Raw genomic sequence first — 13,929 nt, 5'->3', positions numbered from 1 at the left:
TGTCCAGGTGAATTTGATTGATTTGTACTTGAACACACACTCTCAAATGTGTAAGATCTATGAAAGATAGAATTTTTCCTTACCCTGGATAAAGATTTCACTTTTTGTTGGGGTATTTTAAAACACTTTCAAAAGTGTTTTAATCATCACATCCAGTTCTTCATTTTTATATGTACACACTTACCCACATGGACCTGTTGAGCTCCCATTGAGCTGCTGTGGGTGCTATGGCTATGCAGATCCTGGTCAAGCCTAGCTGAGTGATCCCATGTGGAGCTTGGGAATGTTTGTGATTACCTTATTCACCTGTTCAACAAGTTAGTTAGATGGGGTCAACATGGCACAGAAGTTTATGCCTGGTTGGGCAAGAACCCTGTCTGAGGAGTCTTGGTTTTTCATTGATGTACCTCTGGCCTGTTTGCTTGGCTTACATAACATATGTCGGCTCTCTTGAATTGAGAACTTGATCCCCTATTACTTTATATGAAGATAATATAGACATGGTCTTGTTTCCTGAATCTTCTGGGTATATTTTATGCTGAAATGATTCATTTGAGGTGCATATGTTGCCAGACAAAACTCACAGTACTTTCTGAATTGTCATTAGTGACAGTTATAATGAAACTTACTATGTTTTGTCAAGATAGTAAGTTGTATTGGAATGGTGTTCTCATTTTTGGATGGCCCTGGACTGGGACTACTAAAATGTGATTAAGTAGAAGTGAGTGGCTAATACCAGGTCAAGGGCTGAGTGAGGATAGTTTGAGAATAGATGAGTAGCTTATGTCAGTCCAGGCTAAAAGAGGAAGTAGCAGGAGGTCAAGTTGAAAAGGGCCCACCAAAGCAACATCAAAGACTTACTGATCCAATCATGGTGGTTATATGCATGAGGTCCTGGGGGAGCAGAAAGCTCAGTGATGTCAGTGCACTGGTGGAGGTAAAGGAAACCAAGGAAGACCCTGGAAGCTATGAAGATTCCCTCTTTCCTTAAAAGTTCTGGGGAGTTCTTAAATGAAAATTGGCTGTCTCTGAAAGGATAAGTTTGAAGTGAGCCCTTTTGGTGCTTCTTGATTCCCTGTTAGAATCACATATGAAAAAAAGTGATGAGAGAACAGTGGGTTCTTGTTGCTGTACCTAATATGTTCTTTAACCCGTCACATACACATTTGTGGAAAATGAGGTGTTGGAAGTAGTTCTGTAGCACAGGTCCTCTGGGTCTGAGTCAATTCCAGGAGGAAGGATTTTAACACAGCCACTGTGCTTGTGTCAGCATTATTCAAGAAGTGTGTGTCCACTTGTTAAAAGAGAACTGGTCTGATCATTTAAAGTAAAAATAAAGTGATGCCTTTCAGGGCAACTCTGTTTATCTTTCAGCACAGTCCCCTGACTGACTCCTGTCTGAAGAAGAGGCACGTTTTTGAAACAATAGTGTTTGTACCATTTTGCGATGCTGATCAGAGTCTCTTGTTTGTATGTTTCTATTAAAATAAATGCTGGGATCAGAAAAAGAAAAAAAAAAAGGTATACTAGGCTGTTTTTTAATTAATTAATTTTTTTCTTCCTGAACATGGGAAAGATACTTCCTACACTTTTTCTTCCCTAGAGATTGTTAGGGTCCCATTCCGACTAATCCCCGGAGAGTCAAAGTGAACACACGGTAATGCGAATCACACAATGAGGTTTTATTAAAGCAAGCTCGAGCCTGGACCCGCAACCAGCCCCTCAGACCAGTACAATGGCTGGGGGGAGGGAGCGGCCCCGAGGGGTGAGAAAGCGCTCTATTTAGGAGCTTTTTCCAGCATTCATACACAAGGACTTGTACATTATTGGTTAAAATTCACACAGCTAAATACTTGTCCTCTTTTGGTTTGGTCCCTCCACTTTATTTGAATCTTATTGGGTCCCACCAAAACTGAACGGTCCTGGAGGGAGCAGGGAGGAGGGAAGGAGTGAATGATGAGGGAGAGGGGTCAGGGCTAGGTTCCCCTGTCCTTGATAGATGGGGTCTCTGGACAGCTGCACATTTCTCAGGTAGATATCTCTGAACAGCCTTGATAAGCCGGGGGCCCAGCACATCCCATTTGACCCTTTATTGGCCCTCGAAGGTGCTGCTGTGGCTTCTGGCATCCTCACTGCTTGCACGCCCTATTCCTGGGGGTCAGGGTCACAAAATAGCTTGTTTATACAAGAGGGTTGCACGGATGGCACCCCGTTCTCAACAAGACTAAGCTACATGTAACTGTGTTCGTAGTCTTGTTATGTCTTGTGTCCTTGGTCTTCTAACATTGTTCAGTTGAGTGTCTCTGAAGTATGTGGGTTAGCAGGGTGTGATTCCCATCTTCCCTGAGGCAGGAGGATAAAAGCTTAGAGGACAGCCTAAGCAATTTAGTAATACCATGTTTTACAATAAAATAAAAAGTGCTGGGTGTGCACTTTAGGCTAGAGCATTTGCCGAGCATTTAAGAGGCCCTGGCTAATTCTTGGTACTTAAAAAATGAATACTTGTATAGAGAAGAAATTGAATGGTACAAAAAATAATAATGAATGTGGCAAGAAGATTGGGCTTCTCACAAATGTTAGATATTGATGAAAACAGAGACCTCAAACCTCAAAAAATTAATAATAAATATTTGATTTGAAAATATGCAGTGTTGGAGTCTGATGCTTATATCCTTTCCCCTTACTTTCTTTCTATTTCAAAGGAGTCTGAGCAATACAGAATAACACATTCTAACATGTGTCTCAGAATTCCAGCTCATGGAACTCTCAAATGATCTAGAGCTACAGCTGTCCTCTTTGGACTCTTCCTGTCAATGTACCTGGTAGCAGGGCTCAAGAACCTGCTCATCATCCTGGCCTTCAGCTTTGATTCCCAACTGCACACCCCCGTGTACTTCTTCCTCTCAACCTGTCCTTAGCTGGTATCTGTGTAATCTCTACAACAGTCCCCAAAATGATAGTGAACATTCAAACTCACAGCAGAACCACCTCCTACATGGACTGCCTGACACAGATGTCTGTTTTTATCAATTTGGATGCATGGATGATCTGCTTCTGACTGTGATGACCTATGACCACTTTGTGGCCATCTGTCACCCCCTATATTGCTCAGTCATCATGAATCCTGGCCTCTGTGGCTTTCTGGTTTTGGTGTCTTTTCTGGTTAGTCTCTTTGAATCCCAACTGCACAATTTGCATTACAGATTACTTGCTTCAAAGATATGAAAATTGCAAATTTTTATTGTGGTCCATCTCAGGTCCTTCGTCTTTCCTGTTCTGGCACCTCTACTAACAACATAGTCATGTATTTTGTTGGTGTCATATTTGGCTTTTTTTTTTTCCATCTCAGGAATCTTTTTCTCAATACTATAAAATTGTTTCCTCTATTTTGAAAATCCCATCCCCAGGTGGGAAATATAAAGCCTTCTCCACCTGTGGGTCTCACCTATCAGTTCTTTGATTATTTATGGCACAGGCTTTGGAGTGTACCTGGGCACAGATGTGTCTCATTCTTCTAGAAAGTGTGCAGTGGCCTCTGTGATGTACGTAGCTGTCACCCTTATGCTCAAACCCTTTCCAGCGTGAAGAACAGAGATATTAATAGCACCCCAAAAATACATTGTAGTAGAATATACTAACATCACAGTTAGCCCATTTGATATGTAGTTTGGAAACGCAAATATATAACATCTAGACCTATAAATCCTGACTTTTTTGGTCACAGTATGTTTTGTAACATATTTCATTTCTTGTTTCATATGGAATGGTGGTCATCAGGGTTGGGGTATAAAGTTAATGGGGCATTTTGACAATGCATATGAAGTGTCGTATGGAAAGATGAAGAGTTCTGGTGATGGATCATGGTGATATTTTATAACAATATGAGTATAATTGATGTTATTGAACTGTGACTGGTCCAAATTGTAATTTTCCTTGTGTATATTTTGCTACAATAGCAAAAGCAAATAAAGAAAAATCAGATGGGTCTTTAATAAAAAGAAAGAAAGAAAGAAAGAAAGAAAGAAAGAAAGAAAGAGAAAGGAAGAAAGAAAGAAAGAAAGAAAGAAAAAGAAAGAAAGAAAGAAAGAAAGAAAGAAAGAAAGAAAGAAAGAAAGAAAGAAAGGAAGAAAGAAAGAAAGGAAGGAAGAAAGAAAGAAAACCAGTGGCTATTATGCACCAATGTCCTCCCAAGTATAGAAAGACTCCAAAACATTTTGTCAATATTCATTTTTATTTTTCTTTCTCCATTAATGTTAGGAAAGCCTGAAAAATTAGAGTAGCTTGTTTTAATTTGCATAGATTTAAGCTCTGTTCATTAAGCATGCAATGTTATGTATTAGTAAATGATTGACTCCAAATTTGATGGTTCTAATACAGTGGACTTCATACCTGTTTCTCCTTCTCCCATGAGGAAACTCCTGTCTCAATTTGTACACATCTCAATTCTGTTGACATTGTCTAAGCTGACATTGGAACCTGGCAGGGGAGGGACATCAGACCTTCACTCCCTTGTCATGACCCAGGAGAAATGCAATGGAACTGAGTCAGTGCTTTCAGGATATGATGGAGATGTCAGAAGCACCACTTCTTCACTATGGCACTGCCCACAATCACTGTGTCTTCAAAACACTTGGTGACTTGAATTTGTACTTCTATCCCTTTTCCATAGAGCTAAAGCAGATTGAACTGGCACATTTTATATCTATGTCATGGATACCTGGGGCTATAATTCCACTGTACAGCCCCAACAAATTCATTCAAGGATCATGGCAGAGATGTCCATGGATATATAAAAAAGTGGCACAAAGATAAAGGTGCGGCCACACATTATGAATGGGACTAAGACATATTTTAGAACTCACATAACCAGACTCCAGTGCTTTTGGGGATTCTTTATTTGAAAAATACCAAAAGAGTACAATATTTATTAAGTTCCAAATTTACATTGGGTACCACTCCTGGAATGGAGATAGGTATTGTTCTCCATGTTTCCATTAAACATATGAGCACAGAGTGGTTGGGGGATTTAATACTTCCAGTAGGTCAATGAGATGAGAGTAAAATATTCACATCTCAAAGGGCTGTCTTTAGGAGTCAAATAGAAATATTTTAAAGATGAAATTTCTTGGTGATTTATTGTGGAAAGATTATTACTAAATAGACTGCAGGAATATGTGAATTGTACAATTTCATAATTAGAGGGTACAGTTGATAAAACTGTTTTTTTTTAATTTGGACAATAATGTACAATTTAGTAGTAACATTAAATATACATCAATTGTTGGAAGTCAAATAAATATCCTCCACCTACATATAAGTGCAAATTTCACTTGTGAGATGTGGAAGGACATACCTGAGTTTCTAAAGGATTGTTGTAATAATAAACTGAAATTTTAAATGATGTCCCTCCATTGAAGTAGAAGCTGTGCATCAGTTCAAGCATTAAGTGTAGAGATATGTACTTTAAGGACACAGTTAAATCTGCATGTTGATGTAAACCAGTATGTCTCAGAGTAAGAGTTGTTTGTTGTGGGATTAGAGGAATGATGGACTTTTAATGGACTTTAAGTTTCAGTTTGGGAAAACATTCTGGAGAAGGATGGTGGTGGTGATGGTTGCAGGACCATGTGAATGTAATTCATGCCTCTGAGCTGAGCACTTGACAGTAGTCAAAAATGTAATTTTTTTTCAGTTTTTAATTTTCTAAGAAAAATTTTGAAAAAATAAAATTAATATTAAAAGAAATGAAAATCAGGAATTATGCACATTTCCTCTTCAGTAGAGGACAAGTGAAAGACATCTTTGTATATTCATTTTCTCCTTCCCTCCCTCCTTTCATATTGTGAAGTCCTTAGAGTTTGTGATAACATGGACAAATCTGGCTAATTATGAGCTCTGTGCACAGTGATGTGATAGTGATTAATGTCATCAAAGCATGAACTAAATATGGTTAAGTTGGTCTTTTTCTGTATGTTTTACCAAAATAAAAATGGACATAAAAAGAAGATAAATCATATATATATAGATGTGTGAAATTATGTAATACATACAAGCATTCTCCTAAGTAGAGGAAGGGCCCTAAACTTCGGTGGACATTCATTTTCACATCTTCTTTCTCTGTAATTACTAGGAAGTCCTCAGAGATTGGGATGACATGGACCAATTTGGCTAATTATGAGCTCTGTACATTTAGCTCCCAAAGTCAAATAGTAGTCAATCAATAGCCTGTGCTGCAGCCCTTGGGCTTGATGGTTCTGGTCCTGTGAGCTCCGTGGTTGATTCTCCCCTGTCTGCATCAGGAAGCTCCTGCACAACACTGTACTCATATGACTCCCAAGAACAGAGCCCTGGCGGTCATGGGAGGCTCTTCGGATCAGCACTCTGTGGTCACAACTCAGCAGAGAAGCAGCATGACCCAGTAAGTGGAGACAGAGCCCTGTAGATGGGACACCCCTTGGAAGGATTAATTCTCATCATAACAAAGATGACAGCTTGGTAGCCAGATGGAAAGATGATAATATGCAGAGTCCCAGCTTTGGATCCATGAAGGATTATGCTCATATTTTTGGTGCTGGGATCAGAAATCTTACTGAAATTTTGCTTTCCACCTACACTGGTTTTACATCCCCTAGAAATCTCACCCACTGTTCTATAAAAGCAGCCTGTCTACACTTTTACCAAAACACTCCAAAATGACTCTGAAGGTGACAAATGAAAGAGGATGGTCCTAAAAGAGGTGGGCACTGAGATGGTGCTCCTGTGGCAGGTTTCATTACCATGGGTTGTCTTACCTTAGCTATAAGTGTCCACTGCACAGTTATGTTTACAGAAAATACAAGATTAAACTAAATTTATGTAACATGTATTAGTTTGCTGGGTAGGAAAGAATGCATCTGTGTTTGGATTGAGCTGCTCGCTTGCAGACACAGGGCTTCATACCAGGAGAATCCTGACAGGGCATCCACTCGGCAACCTCACCTGTCACTCATTTTACTTCCTGTCACTCCAAAAGGAGACCTCTTGCTCACTGTTGTCTTCCTTCACAGGGAACAGCAATGGGTGGCATCCATTATAGGAAGGATAACTTGATCACAAGAAATGATTACAGAAGGTGCAGGAACACAATAATTCAGCACAGATTGCTCTCTTGCCTTCCTTGCACACTTGCCAAGCAGCAGGCCAAATTCTCTTTCATGCTTGTTTGAATTTTTTTAAATCATCCCTCATAGTTCCTGTGACAGGCAGGTTGTTAATGTCCTGAGACTCAGCACCGCCATCTGATAGAATTTCTAGTTGATACAACTGTGTTGAGTATTTATTGAACAGAAAATAGTTGTTCTTTATGGAATTAATTTGTGAAGTATGTATAAGAAAGGGAAAAATGAAATTTAGATGTATTATTTATAATGAAAAATTATAGTCTTACTTAAAATGACACTTTCATACGATTCAACTAAAATATTCTGTCTCCTGAGGTTACCATTTTCCTGTTTCATGATGAGGCATTTTTTTTTCTCTGTACATGTATAAGTTGTGTATTTGGAGAAACAAAAGTCTCAATTCTGATTATCCAAGGCTTATGCTTTGCCTGGCAGAGAGGAAACATCAAAAATGCTGTTTACCATTGCATTGCCCAATCCTTCATTCACAAAATGCCCATAGTTAGATTGTTTTAACCATACAGAGCTCTCCTCTCTGCACTTTTATACTTTTCAGGAAGGCCTTGTGAAATCAGAGACTAGTTTAAATAGCATCTTGCTTGTGTCTATATCATGGACAGGCAGATGCTTTGTTTTCATGGAATATCATTGATCTCATTCAAATGTTAAAAGAAACAACCTGCTGTGTTTGCTTTCCTTCTTATTCCTTAATCTTTTGCATTTTCCCAGTTAAATCTTAGTGAGATGTGACAATGTAATGAACCCATGTTTCTTCACATACCTGAAGGAAGGGAAATTGCAATCCATGATTCAGGAGAGATTGATGTGAAAGCCAATTAAGAAGGTCAGGACTCAAATGTGAGCCTTGGGCCTTTTCTTGGTGCTGAATTCCTAAACTATAAATGTGATAGATAGTGATCAGAAAAACAATGAAGCAGTATGAGTAGACTAAGTGGAGTAAAGAGTCAAGAAAAAGAAAAAGGCAGAGGGCTACCTTATATACCATTTTTTAAACTGATTCATTGTGTGAAGTTAAACTTGCAAAAATTTTTTTTAGTTGTAGATGGACACAATATGTTTATTTATTTATTTATTTTTATGTGGTGCTGAGGATGGAACCTAGTGCCTCACATGTGTGAGGCAAGAGCTCTACCACTGAGCTTCAGCCCCAGCCCTGAAGTTAAACTTTTTGAAGACAATTCTTATCAATATATATATATATATATAAATATATTTTAATGATTGAAAGGTAACTTGTGTGCTAACGTCACATTTGTTGTCACTCACACCATTGATGACATGCATTCAACCAAATCTGATTTATCAAAATTTGATGTCTGGCAAATATAAGGATATTTGTTTTATAATACATGATTTTTAAAGGTCAAAGTTAAATCCACAAAGGAGAGAAGAGAGATGATCAAAGAATGATGAACCTTATAGAAGAAAATGAACCCACAACAATGTTTTCTGAGCGTAAACCATTAACTTTTGGGTACTTATCAAATAATACAATTCTTGCACAGTGTTTTCAATCTTGTTAAAGGATTTTGTATCAAGGCCTTAGGACAATAAGGCACTCTGCACTGCTTCTTAATGTCCTTTTATGACAATAAATTTTTTTATGATGAAGAAGTTATTACTTATTCTATTGATTTTCCTAAAGGAGTTGGCTATATTTTATTGTGATCATACAGTGTTCTCTTTAATTCTTCTCATTTTACAACAAGGTCAGTAGAATATCTTGAAAGTTGGCATGGAGAGAAATAGGTGAATACAGAAAACAATAATGGAAGTGTCTAGAATGATTGGGTTCTTCACAACTGAGAAGTATTGTTGATGATCTGTGGACCTCAAGTGTGACTACTTTAGATACAAATACTTGAATTGGAAACATTTAGAATGTAGAGGCCCATTTATGTATTTCATTTCTCCCATTCTCTCTTGTTTTTCAAAAGTTGTCCTGGAAATATCAAACTACAAAACCTAACACGTGTCTCAGCATTCCATCTCATGGGGCTCTCAGAGGACCCAGACCTGCAGCACATCCTCTTTGGACTGTTCCTGTCCATGTACCTGGTCACAGTGCTTGGGAACCTGCTCATCATCCTAGCTGTCAGCTCTGACTCCCACCTCCACACCCCCATGTACTTCTTCCTCTCCAACCTGTCCCTGGCTGACATTGGTTTCATCTCCACCACGGTCCCAAAGATGATTGTGAACCTCCTAAATCACAGCAGAGTCATCTCCTATGGGGGTTGCCTGACACAGATGTCTGTTTTCATCATTTTTGGATGCATGGATGATCTACTGCTGACCATGATGGCCTATGACCGCTTTGTGGCCATCTGTCACCCCTTGCACTACTCAGTCATCATGAACCCTCGCCTGTGTGGATTCTTACTTTTGCTGTCTCTTTTAATTAGCCTTTTGGACTCCCAGCTGCAAAATTTGAGTGTCTTAAACTTTTCCTACTTCAAGGATGTAGAAATTTCCAATTTCTTCTGTGACCCTTCTCAACTCCTTAATCTTACCTGTTCTGAAACTTTCTCCAGTACCATTGTCAAGTGCTTTGTTTTTGCCTCTTTTGTAAAGAGGCAAGCACACAGAATGGTGAAGAACAAGAAGTGAATTCCATGGGAAAGCAGTCTAGTTTTATTATCTCATCCAGGGTCATATCAAGTTAACTAGGTTACATAGAACAGTTGACTTTGTGCATATGCAGGTCACATAACTTGCTTGCTTCTTGGAATCAACTACTGCCAAAGGTTATTATAATAAGATAATGTCTCCAGGCCTCAGAGACAGAGGAGTTGCAGAGCATTTCTAAATCATTCAAACAGAGCACTTTTTGTCCTGAGGGGTTTGCTCAACTCACAGGACTTTCGCTCTTTTGTACATTGACTGACCTGAAATTCCTACAACTCCCCTTTTTGGTTTTGTATGGCCTTTTGAATAGACATGACTTGTCTTCTGTTTAAGGAAGGTGGAAGGAGAAAGCCAGGCAAACATTGGCAGAAACAAGCACATCATAATAAAGCAAGTATCAATAAATATCCTCCAATGAAAAGCTGTTTGACCCATGTAAAATTTGGTAACTATGTGGTTAAACAATCTAATTAATCCCAACCTCTATCATCTTGTTGTACCTTGTTTTACAATGCCTTTAAGATGATCTAATTCTCTTTGAATGGGGTTACTGTTATCAGTTAAATTGAAACAACACATATTATTAAATTCTTGGCATCTCTTATGATCTAGCAACAGCAAATAATCAATAGAAGCCCTATTATCAAGAATTTCTGGTAGGTACAGGGGCACCAATATGGTTACAATAAGATAGAAATAACACAATAATAGTCAGCATAATTGTGAAATTTTGGGTAAGTTTGGCAAACAGAGCTGTAATCAAAATTTCTGAGGTACATTCTAAACCCATCTGGGCTAGCAATTGTTGAGCAGAGATTGTTAAACTCTTTCGGTCCCCCCAAGTCACTAGATGATTAGAGAGCTGAGAATCTTTTGGGCCCCTTGTTCTTGTTGGAGGTTTCTTCTTTGAATCAGGGTCCTCTGTATCCAGGGTCAAATGGAATTTAGGAATCAGATTGTAAAGTTGATATCAACTTGTGATGATTGACATGTCTCACATACCTGGCAGGAATCCAGACAGGACCTGTAGAAGTAATAACAGCAGCATATCCCTTCCCCCATGTACTTAAAGGTGTAGGGTCCTTCCAAGCAAGATTTTGTGGAACTCAGTATTTTACATAGATCTTTGGTAGTGGTTCCTTAGGGGTACAGTGCCTGTCCAAGGCAGAGAACCAGCAATGTGTATTATCTTCATAGTGTACATTAAGAGCATTTATTGTGAACAAGGCAATATTGAGAGCATTATTAACATAAATAAGACTAGGTCTCCTTTTGTGTTGTTGTTTTAAAAGGCATATTTGAAGCGTGTGGTGTGCATGTTCAACTAAGGCCTATCCAGTAGTTTTGAGAGGAATTCCATGGGTTAGAATTATATTCCATTGATTAAGAAACTGAGCAAAGGCACTAGAAATATAAGCAGTGGGGTTGTCAGTTTTTAAATGGTGAGATTTACACATGGTGGCAATGCAAAGAAGCACATGAGAGATACAGAGAGAGAGATCTTCTCTGTACCATGTGCACTGGCCCATATAGGGCCTGAGGATGTATCTATGGTAACATGTAAGAAGGAATGGGTGGAGGGGAGGAAAGTGAGTCACATCCATCTGCCAAAGGGCATTAGAGTATAAACCTTGAGGGTTTACAGTTTTCCAAATAGGGGAAGGGAGGGCGTGCAATGAGAGCAGTTATTAATGATGAAAAGAGCCTGTTGAGAGGACATAGAAAAGTTTTTCATTAAGGAATGAGCATTTTGATGAAAACACGGTGTGACTCCATGGCATCTGAAAAGAGAGGATAAAGTGATTTCATAGGACCATCAGCGTGAACATTTCCTTCAGTAAGCAGTCCAGGAATCTTAGTGTGGCTGTGTATGTGAGCAAGAAATACTGGAGCCATATGATCTTGTAAAAGAGATTGGAGAGCTATAAACAGGGATAGCAGATTAGAATCCAAATGAAGGGACAGTATTGCAAAGGAAATAGGAGGCATCAGTTTGGCTATATTCTGAGAATCTGTGATGATGTTTAAGGTGGTGGGAAACATATGAAGAGCCAAAATAATCACAGCTAATTCTGCTTGCTGAGGAGAAGCTTGAGGCAATGTGTAAAAATCAGTCCATTTTTTATCAGTGAATGTAGATGCCATACCCCATTGTTCTCCTCTGTCAGTATAGAGAGTAATCCTGGTGGAAAGTGGAATGGAGGAGATTATAGAACAATTAGCATGAGAGACTTGACACAACGAGGAAAGGCATTCATCCGGAGGTGCACAGAAAGCAATAGGAGGTTAAAAAATCAGTTACGACAGCTTGATAATATGAAGAAAAGTGTAAATACTGTCAATGTAAAGTCTTCCATAAGTAAGATAACGTACATGAATATCTGTTCCTTTAACAGATAAAATATGATTGCAACCACCTGAGAGCAATTGAGCATACATATCAGCATAAGGAAGAACATTTCTTCCTGAAAATCGAGGAGAACATAACCACTGTATTATACAACGTTTTGATTATGAATGGCAACAACTGCAGCAAAGGCACAAGGCTTTCCCAGAAAGATTCTTAGAGATAAAGGAACATTGAGTGTTGGGATTCTATCTATAAGAACTGTAGATAACGTCTCATTAACATGATGAAGAGCTGTAGTCAGTGCAGGAATTAACTGGAAAACACTGGTGAGATTATGTTGTTTTTTAACAGCTGAAAAAAAGGCAACAACATATCAGTAAAGAAATATATAGTCGAGCCCAATTCAAATGTCCTAAAAATTGCTGTAAATGAATGAAGGAAAATTTAGAAGGAAGAGTCAGTTTTGGAATATGAGGAATGGAATAACATTGGAGTATCTTATGTCCTAATTAGTTAATAGGGAGTTGTCATTGAATTTTTTCTCTGGCCACATGGAGGCCAGATTGTAATAGAATCTGTTGAAATTTAGTTAAAGTATTTTCTGTAAGTATTGACCCAGTAATCAAAATATCATCCATATAACAATAACCAAGAGTATGTGGGAATAATTTTCAGAAAGTCTGAAGAGCCTTATCTACAAAATGTTGACATAATGTAGGGCTATTTAACATATCTTGAGGAAGAACTTTCCCCTGATATCTATCAGCAGGCTTATGATGATTGAAAACAAGAACTGTTAAGGCAAATTTTTCTTGATCATCAGGAAGGAGAGGAATAGTAAAACAAAACAAAAGAAAACAAATCAGAAAGAGCCTCTTAAATCTATTACATATAAGGTAAAATCTTGGATTAGCTAGGGTTAGGCAATCCAAACTGAAGTGTACCCATAGGTTGTATACATTTATTAATCTCTTAAATCTTGTAATAATCTCCATTTCACTGATTTCTTCATTATGATAAAAATGTGTGTATTCCATGAACTGATAGAAGGTTTAATATGTTCCAATTGTAACTGTTCTTCACTGAAGGCCTGTGTGGCTGCCACCTTCTCCTTAGACAATGGCCATTGCTCTACCCAGACAGGAGTGGTGACCTTCCATTTTAATGGTAAGGTGGTCAATTCCACAGAGGCCCCTGTAAAAAAGGTGACTCAATAGACATTTGTGATTTGAGTAAGATGTCTCTGCCCCATATAGGAAAGGGAATTGCCATAATGTGTGTTTGAATGTGAGGAATAACTTGTTGTGCGTTGGAAGGGTTGGAACATCGCAACCATAGTGAGCTTTTAGACAACTGCTTATCATTTCCTCCAATGCCCCAAACCAGGGTGGCCCTTTGTAAGGATCATGCGCGAGGCTACAGTGAGACAGGTATACCTGTAACAACAGCACAGTGTCCAATGACCTTGTGATTGACAGTCCATTTAAACAAAGGGATAATTTTATCTATTTTTCAGTAATAGGTAAACATGATTCTATAATACTGAAACCAAATCCTGCATTCTCTCTTTCATTTAGGGCTTGTTGGGCAGAAATATAAGGAATGACAATTAATTGAGCTATGGACAATCCTTTGGGGAGTTTTAAGGGCACATGGGACCAAACTTTAATGTATAGTACACCAGTAGAATCAGAATCAGTCACTCCAGGAATTATTAATCTTCCTTCCTTAGCACTGTGAGAGGGAGGCAATATTAAACCTAAGGTACAT

The 13,929-nt window shown here is 38.5% G+C and overlaps 3 protein-coding genes and 1 pseudogene across 5 annotated transcripts in view; 3 read left to right on the top strand and 1 right to left on the bottom strand.

Moving 5' to 3' along the window:
• Nucleotides 1-13,929, bottom strand: part of LOC306646172 (olfactory receptor 7E178-like) — a gene marked incomplete at its 3' end in the record, with an annotated part of 130,470 nt that overhangs the window by 9,894 nt on the left and 106,647 nt on the right. The gene's annotated exons all lie outside the window — the stretch shown is intronic.
• The window catches only part of LOC306646104 (olfactory receptor 7D4-like), a gene marked incomplete at its 5' end in the record, with an annotated part of 93,264 nt that overhangs the window by 46,739 nt on the left and 32,596 nt on the right, over nt 1-13,929 (top strand). The gene's annotated exons all lie outside the window — the stretch shown is intronic.
• On the top strand, nt 338-4,006 carry LOC306646392 (olfactory receptor 7E178-like; annotated as a pseudogene). Its single transcript has 2 exons — nt 338-359; nt 2,747-4,006. The product of its transcript is annotated as an olfactory receptor 7E178-like (transcript).
• LOC306646391 (olfactory receptor 7E24-like) lies at nt 8,844-9,791 on the top strand (the record flags this gene model as incomplete). Its single annotated transcript, XM_079115039.1, has 1 exon — nt 8,844-9,791. Exon 1 carries the CDS (start codon nt 9,174-9,176, stop codon nt 9,789-9,791), a length of 618 nt encoding a protein of 205 aa, XP_078971165.1. The 5' UTR covers nt 8,844-9,173.

This window comes from Sciurus vulgaris, assembly GCF_902686455.1.
Source record: "Sciurus vulgaris genome assembly, chromosome: 16".
NCBI classification, from domain to species: Eukaryota; Metazoa; Chordata; class Mammalia; order Rodentia; family Sciuridae; genus Sciurus; species Sciurus vulgaris.
This window is presented reverse-complemented; position numbering and strand designations above follow the sequence as displayed.